The 15016-nt window shown below is 56.1% G+C and overlaps 1 protein-coding gene across 1 annotated transcript in view; it reads left to right on the forward strand.

Annotated features, from left to right (window-relative positions):
- Window positions 1-8167: 8167 nt before the first annotated feature.
- Window positions 8168-15016, forward strand: part of FAM83F (family with sequence similarity 83 member F) — a 28423-nt gene continuing 21574 nt past the window's right edge. The window contains exon 1 of the mRNA XM_028532781.2: window positions 8168-8741. Within this exon, the coding sequence (XP_028388582.1) occupies window positions 8247-8741 (495 nt within the window). The 5' untranslated portion in view covers window positions 8168-8246. The remainder of the gene's footprint in view (window positions 8742-15016) is intronic.

The raw sequence follows: 15016 nt of genomic DNA on the forward strand, positions 1-15016 counted from the left end.
ATGCCCACTGTCACACGTGGCCCCTGTGACCCCTGAAGAGAGTCTGGACCTCCCCCATCTCCCCGTAGCTGCTGTCTTTCCCCTCCCTCCTCGGACTCTGCCTCCAAGGGCCGGTTCTAAGCCTCCGCCACTCCCGGTCCTTCCCTGCCACCACACACACGTGTGGCAGAGCGGGTGTGCCCGAGCGGGACTCGGGATGCTGGAGTCCTGTCAGGAAACACTCCCGGCCCCCACTCAATGGCCAGGTGCCCCCTGGTTGGGAGCAGAAGGAGGAATCGTGCCTTGTGCATAAGGAGTGAGGACCACTGGGGCGTCTGGGTCACCTTTCAGCGGCTGGTCGTGCTGCGAGGCACTCCACGGCCTCCCAGCCTCGTCCCGGAGTCGTGCACCCTGGGGTCCCTGTCCAGACTCTGCCACAGACCGTGTGAGCCGGGACAAGTCACTCCACCTCTCTGAGCAGCTCGAGAGAAACAGAGCCGTGGCCCTGAGTGGTGGTGAGAGGCAAACAAAACAATAGGAGCCTCGTGGTCAGGGCCCGGCCATGGTGGGCAGCCCCCATGCCTCCCAGATGGCAGGCACAGCCTTATTTAGCTGAGCCTGCCCCCCGGCGCCCCCAGGGGCTGGTTCTGGCAAAGGCCTCCTCTCCTTTGGAACTTGTACATTCAGCTCCACTAAGGGGAAGCCTCTCTGCACCCACCAAGCCGGTAACTTGCTGATGCAGTAAATCAGCCTTGGGAGAGGCCCCCTCCCCTCCAGGCCTCGCTCACCCTCTTCCAGGTGAGGGCGGTCTGTCGTGGTGGCCAGCAAGGAGCAGTGTTCAGGGTGTTAGCCAAATACAGCCATGATTCTTTTTTTTTCAGTTACAATTGACATAAAATAGTATACTAATTTCAGGTGTAGAACATAGTGATTAGACATATACATATCTTACAAAGCAACCCCCCCAATAAGTCTAGCACCCACCTGGCACCATACGTAGTTATTACAATATTATGGGCTGTATTCCTTACACTATGCTTTACATGCCCGTGGCTATTTTTATAACTGGCAATTGGTAGTTCTTAATCCCTTCACCTCTTCCACCCGTTCCCCTGACCCCACTCCTGCCTGGCAACCATCAACTGAGGCATTTTTTGCAATAGTCGAGATGTGGAAGCAACCTAGGCATTCACTGACAAATGAATGGATGAAGAAGACGGGGTACATCCGTACAATGGAATGTTATTCAGCCATAAACAAGAATAAAACCTTGCTATTTGCCACATTAATGAACCTAGAGGGTATTATGCTAAGTGAAATAAGATAAAGACAAATGCTTTATCATTTCACTTACATGTGGAATCTAAAAATGAATGAACAAACAAACATGCCCTGTCCAGTGGGGCTCAGCGGATGGAGCGCCAGCCTGCAAACCAAAAGGTCACAGGTTCGCTTCCCGGTGATGGGGTTGCAGGCCGGGTCTCCAGTAGGGGGTGTGCAAGAAACACAGGGATGTCTCGCTCCCTCTCTTTCTCCCTCCCTCCCCCTCTCTGAAAATAAATTTTTAAAATAAAATCAAAGCAAACAAAACAGAACAAACCCCTAGCTACAGCCCGGCTACAGAGAACAAAGGGGGGGCTCCTGCGGGAAGAAGTGCCGGCCAGGCAGAGGTGTGAGCCGCAGCTGGAGCCCCCGCTCCGCTCCTCCCTCCTCCGGCCAGTCCGGCTGCCTGCAGGCTGTCTGCACTCAGGCGTCAGCGGGCCGCCGGGTCAGGCGCTCGCTGCACTAGAAGCCTTTCCCCTGCCATCCTGGGCTTGGGTTCCAGCTGCCTCCCGGGGTGGGAGTGGGGGGTGCAGACGTGACCTCTGGGCTCCTCTGTGCCCTGAGCCTTACCCTGCACTGTCCCTCATGGGTGACTGTGCTCGCACAGCGCCCTCCATCCTGGGATGCCCCTTCCTTTCTCTTGACCTCTGTGCGCTCCCAGCTCCCAGCCAGCCTGCGAGAGCAGGAAAAGGTCAGCTCCTTCACAAAGTCTTCCTTGGTTCCACCCAAGCAACTGTCCCTCTGCTGAAGTCTCCTGACACGTGCTGCCCTGGCCTTACCCTAAAGCAGGGGGTGTGCTCCAGGCCTGGGCCCCGAGACTTTTAGGTTCTGGTCCCCAAAGACAGGAATGGGCAGGCACCGAGTTGATAAATAGGTCCAGCTCAGGTCCCTTGTTTGGGGTCAGAGCTGTTTTAAAAATGTGTCTAAAAGTGTTTCAGACACACCCCAGCTCCTGGCTCTGCCTGCAGGTGGGAGGAGGAGGAGGTGCTTGTCAGCTGCCCTCTGCCCTGAGGGGGTAAAGGTCGCTCAAGTCACCTGCAGGCACACCCGCTGCAGGAACCCCCGTTTCTGTGCTGCCGCCCTGAGGATCAGAGCACCGACATTTAAAGGGGTGCACAAAGGGGACTAAGAATGAGTGACAGAAAGGTGCAGAAAAACCAGGGAACCACGGTGTCCGGGAAGCGGGGAAGCAGGGGCGGGTGCAAAGAGGTGGGGGGGAGGAGCCTCTGTGCTTTCAAAGCTGCAGATACAACCAAGCAGGGACCTTGCTGTCCCCGAGCCAGGAAGGTCTGGGAACACAGGCACTTGCCCAGCACATAACAAACAGGTGCTCAGCAAGTCCCTGCTGAACGAAGACATGGAAGCCTTGGGTACGTCAGTCCTGGAGAAGCTGGGTGTGTTCCTTTCTCCAGGCCAGAGGAGCAGGTCGGCAGCGATGGTGCCGGATGTAACCGCCTCCTCTCCTTCTCGAATCCCTTCTGGGAGTAGGGGCAGCAAGCACAAATTTTACCCAGGTGCGAGAGAGCCCCTCCAAGTTTTATCACAGGCCCTCAGGACGCCAATTGCCACAGAGAGAAAAAGTCAGCCCCGGGGAACTTCTCTGAGCCTCTCGGATGAGGTGGGCTATTTTGGGACGCGCATCACAGGGGAGGGCCTGGGACAGCAGGCGTGTGGGGGAACGAACACAGCCACAATTACTGTTAATTACCAGGTGTCGTGTCTTTACTGCACGCACAGCCGGCCGTGTGCAGCGGGCCAGAGGAAGGGGAATGAGAGCCAAGGACCCGAGCAGGAGGGAGAGGCGGCTGCCAAGGAAGGAGGAGGGGGCGGGAGGAGGCACAGCTTCTCGGGAAGGCGAGGTCACCTTGGCCAAGGTGGCCTCCAAAATTGGAACAAGTTGGGGATGCAGCCGTGAGGAGCCCCACCTAACTCAGGGGAACTCCAGACCCAGGACAGGAGGAGCCGGTAGAGGGCCAGAGGCTTTCTTTCCCTGGATGGCAGGGACTCATGGGCTGTCCCCAGCACCACAGCGCCTGAGCCCAGTAGGATCCCTTTCCTGGCTGATAAAGCTTTTCACGAATCTCGGTAGCTGCCCCGGCCTGTGTGGTTCAGTCGGTGGGAGCTTGAGGGTCAGACTTCTGTGATCGGGCCACCTACCTAGGTTTCGAGTTTAATCCTGGGTCCGGGTTTGCGTGATCCTGCATCCAGTCAAGGAGGACAGGCAACCAATCAATGTGTCTCTCTCACACTGATGTTTCTCCCTCTTTCTTCCTTCCTTGGATGAGGACCTTTTTTTTTTTTTAAGGAAGAATCTCAGCAGAGATGCACAGAGTGCTCAGCCGTGTGGCACGGCTGTGCAGCTGGGCGGAAGGCCCGGGGCTGGGGCCGTGGGGATGCGTCCCATCGCTCTCCCTCGTCGGCGGACAGCCCTGAACAGACCACCCCGATCACCCTCCCCGAAGCCTCAGTGTGCTCGTCTTCCACACTGGACAGGGCTCCCTTTCCCAGTCCACTCCACCGGGCTGGGCAGGCAGATGAGACGGCGGTGCACGGAACACCTCCGTCCGCAGCCTGGGGCCTCTCTCTGCGTGAGGGCCGTGGCGTCGCTCCTCCCCCGGCTGAATGGAGGGAGCCCCCAGGGCCGCTGGCTGTGGGCTCTGGGCCCTCGTTTTCATTCTCAGTGGCGGGCTTGTTACCTAGTCCACATTCACGGCTCGGCGATGTTGACCGAATAAATAAGTCCTTGGTGTGTAAAGGGGAATATTACAAAAGGATCAGAGTTGGTTTTGATCGGTGAAAGCTAAGAAAGATCTTGTCCAGTGTGAACTGTTAATCAAGTATTGTACTCCAACACCCCTCTTCTGTCCGGCTCCAATTTGTGTCACTTACCATTTGTGCTCCTGGAGAGCAAACGCCACGTCTTCACCGTTTCACGTCAGTGTAAGCGCCACGTGGGCAAGGACTTGGCTGTCTGGGCGCTGCATCCCCAGGGCCTCGGACATGCCCTTGCGCTTAGAAAGGCTCAATAAGAATGTGGTAAGTGAATGAATGCTTCGTAACCCATAGGTCAGTGCTAAGCATCCAGCAAATATTTGTTGAAGGAACAAATAATTAAACAAGGGGAACAGTGTCTTTTACCACTGTTCCTTCCCAGCATTCTCCACTCAGGCTGCAAAACAAGGTGGGCAGGTAGACAGGCTCCGGAGTCGGACGGTCCGAGTTCTAATCCTGGCTCTTCTAACTCGCTGGCTAGGCGACCTAGAGCGAGCTGCCACTGACCCTCTCTGTGCCTCTCTGTTCTTCTTCTTCCTCTTCTTCCCGTACTCCTCGATCCCTCCACCCCCGCTCCCCACCCCGTGCTTCTTTTCTTTCCTGTAAAATGAGGATGATAGTTTTTCTAATAAGATTACATGAATTCACTGGAAGGATACCTCAAGTATTTAGCACAGTCCCTGGCACAGAGTAGTTGCTGCTATTTTAAAAAATGACCTGCTGGCCTATTAATAACCTTCAGTGGCTCCCCTCTAGCTACAGAATAAGACCTAAAGCCCAGGTCTCCACAGTGTGGCCCCAATGCCCCTTTTTTCCAGTCCCATCTTCCCACTCCTTAATACTAACTGCCCTTTACCAGCTGCCGGACACTCCGGTAAGTGATGGACATCCATCAGCCTGTTTCCATTCTCACACCTCTCTGTAAGGTAGGGCTTATCATGCTTACCATTGCCCATATTTTGCCGATGATGTGACTAAGGTTCAGAAAGGGAAAGTAACTTTCCCAGGGACACACAGCTTATCCCAGAAAAGCGGGACTGCATCCCAGCAGTCTGATTCCACTCTCTGATGTGGAAGTTCTTGGTCCTGTTCACCGGCCTCTGGAACCCTCGCTATGCAAAGTGCCGTCTATCTGCCAGCACCACCTGGGGGTTTGCTAGGGATACAGAATCTTGGGCCACGGGAGGTCAGAGTTATTAGTCCTTTTTGCAGAGGTGAACACCGAGGGTCAAGTGCAGCCACCTGCCGCTGGACACTGGGGATGCACCCTGAGAAGCACGGCCTTGAGCGAGTCTATTGTTGTGCAAACTTCACAGAACGCACTTCCATGCACCCAAAAGGCCAGCCCAGCACAAGCCGAGGCCTTGGCTACAAGCCTGTACAGCACAGGACTGTACAACACAGCAAGACATTAAATTGAACTCAAGAGAAAATGATACGATCCAGAGACAGTAAACCTGAGATGTATGAGGCTACTGCTGGCAGGACACACCATTCTGGTTTACAGCAAACTTGGTTCTTTTTTATAAGTAGGAAAGGCACACTCTAAAATAGCAGCAAAAAGTATAGTAAGTGCATGAAGTAGTAGCATCATCGTCCATTATTCTTCTCCAGCACCGCGCACCGCACACCACTGCCAGGGCATTTATGAGACGGGCAGCGCGGCGGGTGGGTTTGCACCAGCATCAGCTCAAACACATGAGTGACGAGTTGCACCGTGACCTGACGACGGCCGGGACACTAGGCTACGGGGACGTTCAGCTCCATCACAGCCTCGCGGGACCGCCAACTTCCATCACTGACCGAAACATCACTAGGAGGCCCCTGACTGTATCTGGGACTGCCCCCGCGTGTGCCTGATGCCAGCAGGATGCTCTGATGTTCCCAGTCTCCACTCCCTCTGCCTAGAATGTCCTCACTCCCCCTCCTGCCTTTAGGCTCCACTCATGTCCCTCCTCGCTGGGTTAATATACCCACATCCCACTGGAGAGATCAATTCCTTGATTAATTACTATTTCCTCAGAGGCCCCACAGCTCCCTGCCCATGCCTTTCTCTTGGCCCTAATTCATTCACTCTCTCTCTTTTTAAAATGGCTTTATTTATTTATTTTTAGAGAGGGGAAGGGAGGGAGAAAGAGAAGGAGAGAAACATCAATGTGTGGTTGCCTCTCATGTGACCCCCCACTGGGGACCTGGCCTGCAACCCAGGCACATGCCCTGATTGGGAATCGAACCAGCGATCCTCTGGTTCGCAGCCCGCGCTCAATCCACTGAGATACACCAGCCAGGGCTCATTCTCTCTTTTTAACATTTATTTTTCAATTGCAGTTGACACAGAATATTATATCAGGTTCAGGTGTGTGACCTCATGATGAGACATGTACCTTACAAAGTGGTCACCGTGAAAAGTCTAGGACCCCCTGACGTCATCCCTAGCGATTACAACATCATATTCCCTGTGCTGCACTTTACATCCCAGAGTCATTCTCTTTCAAAGAAACCTGTACTGAGCACCTACTGTGTGCCAGGCACTTAGTAGGCCTGGAGGAAATGCTGGCTCCCCAGGGCATAGACTCTGGCATCTGGTAGGGCCTCAGGTCTTTAGGAAACAAACTCAATGCTCTCCAGTCTAAAGGTGGAATTTGTCTGTACTTTCGAGTAGAGCGTTCCCAGGAGTGAGACCTCCCAAGTGCCAAGAGTGGGAAAAGGGACAGATGAGGGGGCAGGCCCCTCAGTGCTCACCACCCCTATCTTGGGGCTGACACAGGATGGCAGAACCTACTGTTGTCACAAAGTTGTTTGTATTTGAAGATCTAACCCTCACTTTTTCGGACCATGAAGGGAGCCTTGGCCCAGAAACAGAAGGAGACCCCTTCAAATTCCCCAGAGTTAAAATCAGGTCCCAAGCTCTGTCATTTCACAAGAGAAACAGAAAGGACAAAGGTGGCTGTGATGGGGGCAGAGATCTCTGGGACACAGAGGCCGAAGGGCAGTTTCTCTGCACGGGGAGCCCCGTGCAAACCACGGGTTTCTGGGCCTCAGTTTCCTCGTCTGTGAAACGAGGGGTGTGGACTCGCCTTCCAGCTCTCAGACGCCGTGACGTGAAATGCGAGAAACGTGAACTCTTCGTCGCTGTGATCTGAAGGTATTTTGGATGTAGAGAATCAAGCTTACAGCGGTGCTCGAACGAAATAATAGGCTGAGGATTAAGAAGATTCTGTTTAATCCAATGGGAAACAGCAGAGCTGCTGCTGCGGCTGCTGCCGGTGGCCCCGCGCCTGTCTGTGTGCGTCCGTGTGTGTGACTTCCTTCCTTGAGCTCAGACGTCTATTTGAATCACTAATACAGTAGTCAGGCCTCTGGCAGCCTGTCTTGCCACACACACACACACACACACCCCGCTTCAAATTAAAGTGGGGGGAAATTCCATTCGCGGCTGCGTACGCCTTTGCTGTATTTTGGTGGGGTTTTGTTTTGTTCAAGAAATTTTTATCGTGGTGAAGGTGTTGGATTGATAGCCTCTGGAGGGAGGCCTCTGATCTCAGAACTGGGACGCGTGGGCTGGGAGCCGGTGGTTTTATTAGCATTTTGCTTTTGCACACCAACTGCCCCTCCTCAGCCGTTAAAATCCGGTTTAGCAGCAGGGCCCCCAGGCTCCCCAACCGGGAGAGGTCAAGCCCGCAGCCCCAAAGGAGTCCTGGCCAGAGCACGTGCTCTGGGTGTATCTGTGGGGGGCGGGGCGGGGCGAGTAACGTGCACCTGCGAGGTGTCTGGCTCTGCCGGCCGCTGCAGCCGGCAGGGTTAGCTGTCCCACCTTTCCCGCAAGGAGGGTCTGGGCCGGAAGGTGGAAGCAGGCCAGAGGCCGCACGTGGGTCTGCCTACGGCCGCGCTCCACGTTCCTGCCCACGCTGGAGCTCCCGACTCGGGCTGGACCCCGCGAGCCTAGGCCCTGTTGTCCCCGGGGAACCCCCGAGGTCATCCGTGCCGCTCGCGCCTGCAGAGGCGGAGAGCGAAGCGGCCCCTCCCCGCCCGCCCGACGGCCGCGCCCGCGCCCCGGCCCCCGCCGATTGGCCCACCTCGCGGCCAGGTGAGGCGCCCCGCCCCTCGGCGGCTCCAGGTTGCGGCGGCGGGACCGGGGCCGCTGCCGGGGCGGTGGCGGGCGGCCGGGCACCATGGCCGAGTCCCAGCTGATCTGCCTGGACGAGACCCACGTGAACGAGCGGGTGACCGAGGCGCAGGCCGCCTTCTACTACTGCGAGCGGCGGCGGGCCGCGCTGGAGGCGCTGCTGGGCGGCGGCGAGCAGGCCTACCGCGAGCGGGTCAAGAAGGAACGGCTGCGGGACTTCTTGTCCAGCCAGGAGCGCCAGGCCCTCCGCGCCTCCTGGAGCCCCTACGAGGACCCCGCCCCTGCCGCCGGCTCCACCAACCGGGGCAAAAGCAAGGCCAAGGCCAAGGCCCCGCCGCAAGCCCCAGCAGAGCCCGGCGAGTCCCTGGCCTACTGGCCCGACCTCTCCGACACCGAGGTGCCCCCGCTGGACCTGGGCTGGACGGACACCGGTGTTTACCGCGGTGTGAGCCGTGTCACCCTCTTCACCCACCCCCCCAAGGAGGAGAAGGCGCCCCACCTCAAGCAGGTGGTCAGGCAGATGATCCAACAGGCCCAGAAGGTAGGCCCTGTACCCCGCCGCCTCACGGGTGGGACCCCACGACCAGTCCCTTGGGATCAGGCCCCACCTCGGGGGAAGACCGCCCTGACCACGTGCCGGAAAATGGTCCAGGAAACCTCACTCAGGTCGTGGGGCTGTGGTGAGGCCTCTAGAGGAAGTGTGTGACCGGGTTTGGCAAATGACAAAGTTATGGGCTGCCGTCAGTCGTCACTGTGGGGTCCAGGGGTACTGGCTTCCATCCGCCATGTCCCTGGTGAGTTCCTCTCCTTTAGGATGAGTGTGGGCTCGTGGGGCCCTGTGGGAAATCGGGCCACTCAGAGGTCCTGATAATGCCTCTGTGCTGCCCAGGGGTTCACAAAACACAACCCTGGCCATTTGCTCCTACGTTCTGTGGAGCAACCCCAGAAAGCCAGTGGCTGGCTCGCCCCAGCCCCACCCTAGCCATTCTGTTCTTGGCCTTGCTGCCGGGTCAAGGCTGGCCGGGCTGGCCCATTTACACTCCCCACTGGGCCCAGCACTGGAGCTCAAGCAGCCTGGAATCAATGAGGAATGTGTTGTGAGCACCTACTATGTGCCTGGCCCTGTGCTGGGCACTTGGACAAGACAGGTCGCTGGACTTCAGCTGAGGAAAAGCTCCCCCTTATCTAGTCTGCTGTGCGTAGGGGCTGAAAGGAAGGAATGCTTGCAGGTTGGCTGACTAGAATATAGGTGGGGCAGGGATTTTAATCTTTGTTCTGTGCCCTTGGGTAGGGTTTCCAGGGAAAATATAGGACACCTCCTTAAATTTGAATTGCAGGTAAATGACAGATAGTTTTTTAGTGTTAATATGCCCCCAAATACTGCATGGGGCATACTGATACTTGTAAAGTTAATCATTATGCATCTGAAATTCAAAGTTAATGGGCATCCTGCTTTTTATTTACTAAATCTGGCTCCCCTCACAAAGATTTGCTAAGAAGCACTGGTAAATAGCCTTTGGCGTCTGATTCAGAATACACAGCAGGAGTGGCAGGGGTGCACTGTTCTAAGCCAGCTCAGTGAAAGCGTCTGGAGTTCGGTTACCCCAAGAGCGAGTGGCCTGGCGAGGGGAGACTAACCTGAAAGACCGGTGGTGGGGCATCTCTTCCGGGAAGGGGCGCTGATGCAGGTCCCTGGTAGACTGGCCACCAGGAGGAAGGGTTAACTTGCACTGTCCGTGTTTCCTCCCTCTCTTTCTAAGTAATTCCTCTTTGTCTGCCTGAGCTGCCTTTGTCTGTTGCCTTCTGCAACAGACAAAGGCAAGTTGGAACAGAGGGAAATGGACGTGGGTGGCTATTTTGCAGCAGGCTGCAGCTGAGGTCTGGGGTTGAGTCTTATAATACTGACGGCCTCAGTTTATTAGCACTTCTGTGCCTGCATGTTCTCCTTTGCTTTTTGCGACAACGAGGGGAAATGGGAATTTTCCTTGCTTTTGAATTCAGAACAGTTAGTTGCCACAGATCAGCATAGGTAGTAGGTGGGTGAGCCAGGATTCAAATGCCAAAGTCCTTGGTCTTGACCCACTGTGACACTGTCCGTGGCGAGATAATGGGTCCTCGGTTCCTGTCTCCTTGACAGATTTCAGTCAAGAGACAAAGTGCAGCAAAGCAAGAGTTTATTGGCCTCGGCCAACGCACACTCAGGACAGTGAAACGAGGAAGGGCTTGGCGTGGAAGAAGCAACAGGAGAGCCCAGGCAGGGCTGCTGCGGCTCAGTGGGAAGTCAGAGAGCAGGGGGCCTTGGAGACAGGCTCAGGGGGGTTAGCCCGGGGGGAACTGCCGCTGTCCTTTGCCTCCCTGGTTTGCAAGTTTCATGGGGACCCTTGGAACTGAGGAGGTGTGTGCATGCGGGGGAATAAGAGAGGAAAGGGAAAGGCATGGGCATGCTCCCCAGAGGGAGAGGGAGTGCTGGGTCCTTTGTCCCCAGGGCTTTTCTCTCTGTGTTGCAGGCGGGAATCTTAGGCGAGGCCTAAAGGAGGATCTCAACAGAATATTAATCAGTTTTCCGGGTGTGCTCTTTTTAGGGTCGTGGCTCCGTTGATGGGTCAGTGCCAGGGCACCGATTAGTCAGTGCAACTGGTCCTGAGGCAGCCCTGGCATTGCCTGTCTGGTTCTGCTGCCTTTCTGGGCCTGGATCTGAAGTACAGCTGGGGCCTAGATGTTATCTTTAGGGAGCAAAAGTGAGGGTGTCTAAACTGCACAACCGGCGATATGAAGGGTCAACGGGGTCCCAACCACAGGGCCAGCGATATGCTGGGAGAGGAAAGGTTACCCTGGGGGCAAGGTCCTTGTTTTCCCAGTTTTGCCCAGTGAGGCACCCAGGGTTTTCCACTCCGGTGACCTGTACCTGGCTCATCGTCCTCGCTGTGCCTGAGTCTGTCTGACTGCCTACCCACCGTGCCCTGGCCCGCAGTCTGAGGGCGGTGCAGCAGGGCTAACCCAAGGAACTTGAATGGAATTAGCCTGGGCACAACCTGTTACAAGAAGGGAGAAAAGACAGGGCCTCATAGCCCCACGTGGGATGTCAACAGTCTCTTGTGTAATGGAGTGTTGTAAACTCTTCAAATATTTAACAACAGAAATGTTAACATTTGTGACCTGATCCAGTATTCCAATCCATACATCTTTAACCGGTAGTTATTTCCAGAAGGCCTAATGTCTGGCAGGCGCTAGCCCCAGGAGGATATAATCTGTGGCTTTTGCCTTCCAAGAGTTAAATGCTGGGGGATGTGCTCCAAGGAAGAGCTTTTGAGGCCCGATGTGCTTAATCTGGGAGGGCTTCCTGAGGGAGGTGAATCACTGTGTTAAATAAGGAGACAGAAGGGAACTGGAAGGGACAATTTCTCCATAAGACACGCAGGAGCAGGAGGGAGAAATTTTTGCTTGAAAACAGCAAGCAGCTCTGATTGGCAGGAGGAAAGAGCTGTCCTGGTGGGAGCTGAGTATTATGTGGGGCCTGGTGTGGGGGTCCCAAAACTGGTCTCAAAGCAGCTGACCACAGCCCTGGAACAAGCAGCTTCTGACCCTGTTGGTGCCCACTCAAGTGCCAGGCCCTCTGGGCCCCCGCTCTTCGTCACTGTGGCTCACACCTGTACAGCACCTTCTTCTCAAAGACCCTGTGAAGGAGGTAGGGCAGGCGAGGAAACCGAGGCACAGAGAAGGAAAAGGGGCTCGCCCGAAGGTCACGTGGCTGGTTATAGAAAGACACACTGATCCCTAGCTTCCGCTCCAAAGGCTACGCCTCTGACCACTGCCCAACCCCACTCTTACCCCAACTTGTCCAACTGGCAAGCCGCCCTCCATGGCCATTGCTAGATTCCTCCCCCTTCCTTTTCACCCCAAAGCATGGAGTTTCTTTGTTTCCAGTGAGTCCGGCCGCTGCAAGGCCAGATGGGGCAGATCGTGAGATAGTTCAAGTGCAGAGACAGGGTGACCGGGGGAGGAGAGGCAGAGGACATGCGTGTCCGGTTGTGTGCCAGAGTTCTGTATTTTATCTCATTTAACCCTCAGGATACTCCCATGAGGTTATTCCGGAGTGAGAACCAGAAACGAAGGCTCTGCGGCTGTGACTTACCCGCCACAGCTGCAGCTGAGTGAGGCTTCCCGGCCTGGGCCCGGGGTTCAGAGAAAGGAGCCTGCCTAGGAGACGCTTTGAAAATATGATTGGGGGCTGGAGAGGAGAGGCGGGGAGGGCAGTGACCAGTGAGGAAGCAGCCCAGCAGGTGTGGAGGTGGGGCCCACCAGGAATGGGAGGAGGTCTTTGAGGCTGTCGGTCTTATCTGCTCTCTGGGCCTCTGCACGCGTCAGAAGGCCGTCCCGGTCACACCGGGGAGCCGTGTTGACTTGTGGGGTGGGTTTGTTTCTTTTTATGATTTGCCCCCCTAGGGTTATCCTCTTATTTTGGTGTCACTGAATGTTGTGTTTCATCAGCATAAACCACAGGCAGAAAGGATGCTTTCAGGATGCCAGAAATGAGCTCCCGGTCTGTCCCACGTTGGCAGAAATGACCAGGGGAGGTGGCTGCTTCCTGGCCTGCCGAGATCAGTGTAACTGCCAGGGGGCGGGCTGAGAGCAGCACCACATGTAGACTGGGAAGCGCTTGGTTCATGCTTAACGCAGGCAGAGTGAGAGGCTCAAACAAGCCTAATCTGGATGGGCTTTTGACTCGGAAGGATAGGGCACTCATGGTCACCGGGCAAATATTTTGAGGTCTGCTGTGTGCTAAGTACTTCAGTAGAGAACAGACATATTAAACTCACCTCTGCTCTTAAGTAGCCTAAGAGTCTACTAAGCCATCATTATGATACGGTATGATGAGTGCTTGACTAGAGGGTGTGGCAGGAGGGCCACTCGCCCAGCCCGGGAGCCAGGTTAGGGCAGGACCTTTGATGCTGAGGATCTGTCTGCAGGCCTGTCCGAACGCAGCAGGAAGAATGAGGTTGCACCAAGCCCTCCACCCATCCTCCGCGCTCCCCAGTGACCCGGTAACCAGCAGCATCCATTTGAGAGGCTGCTGGGTGGGTTGAGAGGGTTTATTGCCTGTGCTTCAGGGACACAGCCTCCCCAAACCCCCAAGATTGACCTTGACCTCTGCATTCCTGGGCCCCTTGACCTCTGCATTCCTGGGCCCCATTTCCTTTGAGCCTCAATCACCTTGAGGTAAGGCAGAGTGCTAGCTTCATTTCACAGACATCCTCTGAGGTCACAAAGGTGAGATGACTTACCTTCAGACCAACAACAGGGAAATGACACAGCTTCCTCAGGCCCCTGGTCGGGATTACCAGTGGCCCCACGAGGATTACAAGCACGACCCGGGAGAGGGAGGCCTCTGGACTGCTGGACGAGGCAACTTGTATTCACCAGGAGCTGTTCCTCCTTTTGCTGCTGCAGTGGGAGGGGTAGGCCCACATGTGGCTGGCGCGGACAGAGGGGCACGGGTGCCCAGGCCGGGCCCGGCCCTACCCCGTCTCTGCCTGCTGACGGGTGTGCTCCCTTTTCTTCAGCACCCAACTCAGAAGTCACCTCTTGGCACTCGATCACGTTTTCAATCCAAAAGTGATTTTTGTTTTTAAATTCTTCGACATGGCTCCTTGTTTGTGCCAGCCATGTGTCTGTCTGGCACCCAGCTGGCTGCAGGAGAGCCCACGTTGTCCTCAGGGACCGGGGACTTTGGAAGGGCCAAGACTCCCCCTTATTCCTCTCTGTCCCCTTTGCAGGGCCCACAGGAGGTCAGTGGTTTGTTTAAATGATTAGAAACTGTCTCTTATTGGCCACTGTCCCTCTCTGTCCCCCTAGAGAAGCAAGTGTCTCATGAAGTCTCGCCGTTGAACTGCACACCCCCCGGGTCCCCTTTAATCACCACCTAACAGGCTGTCTGGGCAGCAGAGGGCAGCTCTAAGGTGGAGGTGGGGCTGAGAGGGTCAGAGGGATCTGGGGGGAGGCTCCTGGCAGGAGGCACGCTCAGCCAGGGGAGCCGCCTTGTTGGAGGTCCGGGCGGCGGCCGACCCGAGTGAGCTGAGCGGCTCGGCATACATGCCCAGGGGGTGTGGTGAAGCCTTGAAGTCAGCAGCAGCTCCCGGCACCAGGAGACTCACCTCTCTGAGTACAAGGCAGAGCCTGTTCTGGGGCAAGCTTCCCAGGGGGGTGGGGGGAGCCAAGCAGAGAGCAAACAGGCCCGGGGCGGATCCTGGCACTGTGCTGAGCGGGAGCTCCCCCACCCCCAGACTGAGTCACCCCAGGGATCCCTGTCTGCCCCCACCCCTGCCCCTCCAATACCTCACCCCCCACCCCCCTGAGGCGCCATTAGCAGTCAGCTCTGCTGCCTTCCTGTTTTCCTTCCCCTTCTCTGAAACCCCTCGACTCTGTGGACTTGCTACTGATCCCAGAGTCTTAGCCCTGGAAAAAGAGGGTTTTTAATGATGAGTCTCTCTGGCCCAAGTTTCCAACAATCTGTAAACTTATCCTGGCGTAGCTCATTGGGTGGTCATCCTTCTATTGGGCCTCTCCCAGGACTGGCGGGGCATGTGGAAGGCTCCACATAAATGTCCTTTTTAGCAGTGAGTCAATAGGGGGTGGGGGTGGGGGTGCAGGGACCAGGGCTCCTTACCTTTAGGAGACACTGTGAGTGTCCCTGACTGCCCCACCCCGGAGGGTTCCCGGGCTGCCAGGGAATTTCCCACATTAGTAGCTCACTCAGCACGTTTTTCTGAGGACCCACGGTGCGCCAGGTTCCAGAAACAAACAGATGAATAAATGGCG

Source organism: Phyllostomus discolor, chromosome 2, assembly GCF_004126475.2.
Source record: "Phyllostomus discolor isolate MPI-MPIP mPhyDis1 chromosome 2, mPhyDis1.pri.v3, whole genome shotgun sequence".
Lineage (NCBI taxonomy): Eukaryota > Metazoa > Chordata > Mammalia > Chiroptera > Phyllostomidae > Phyllostomus > Phyllostomus discolor.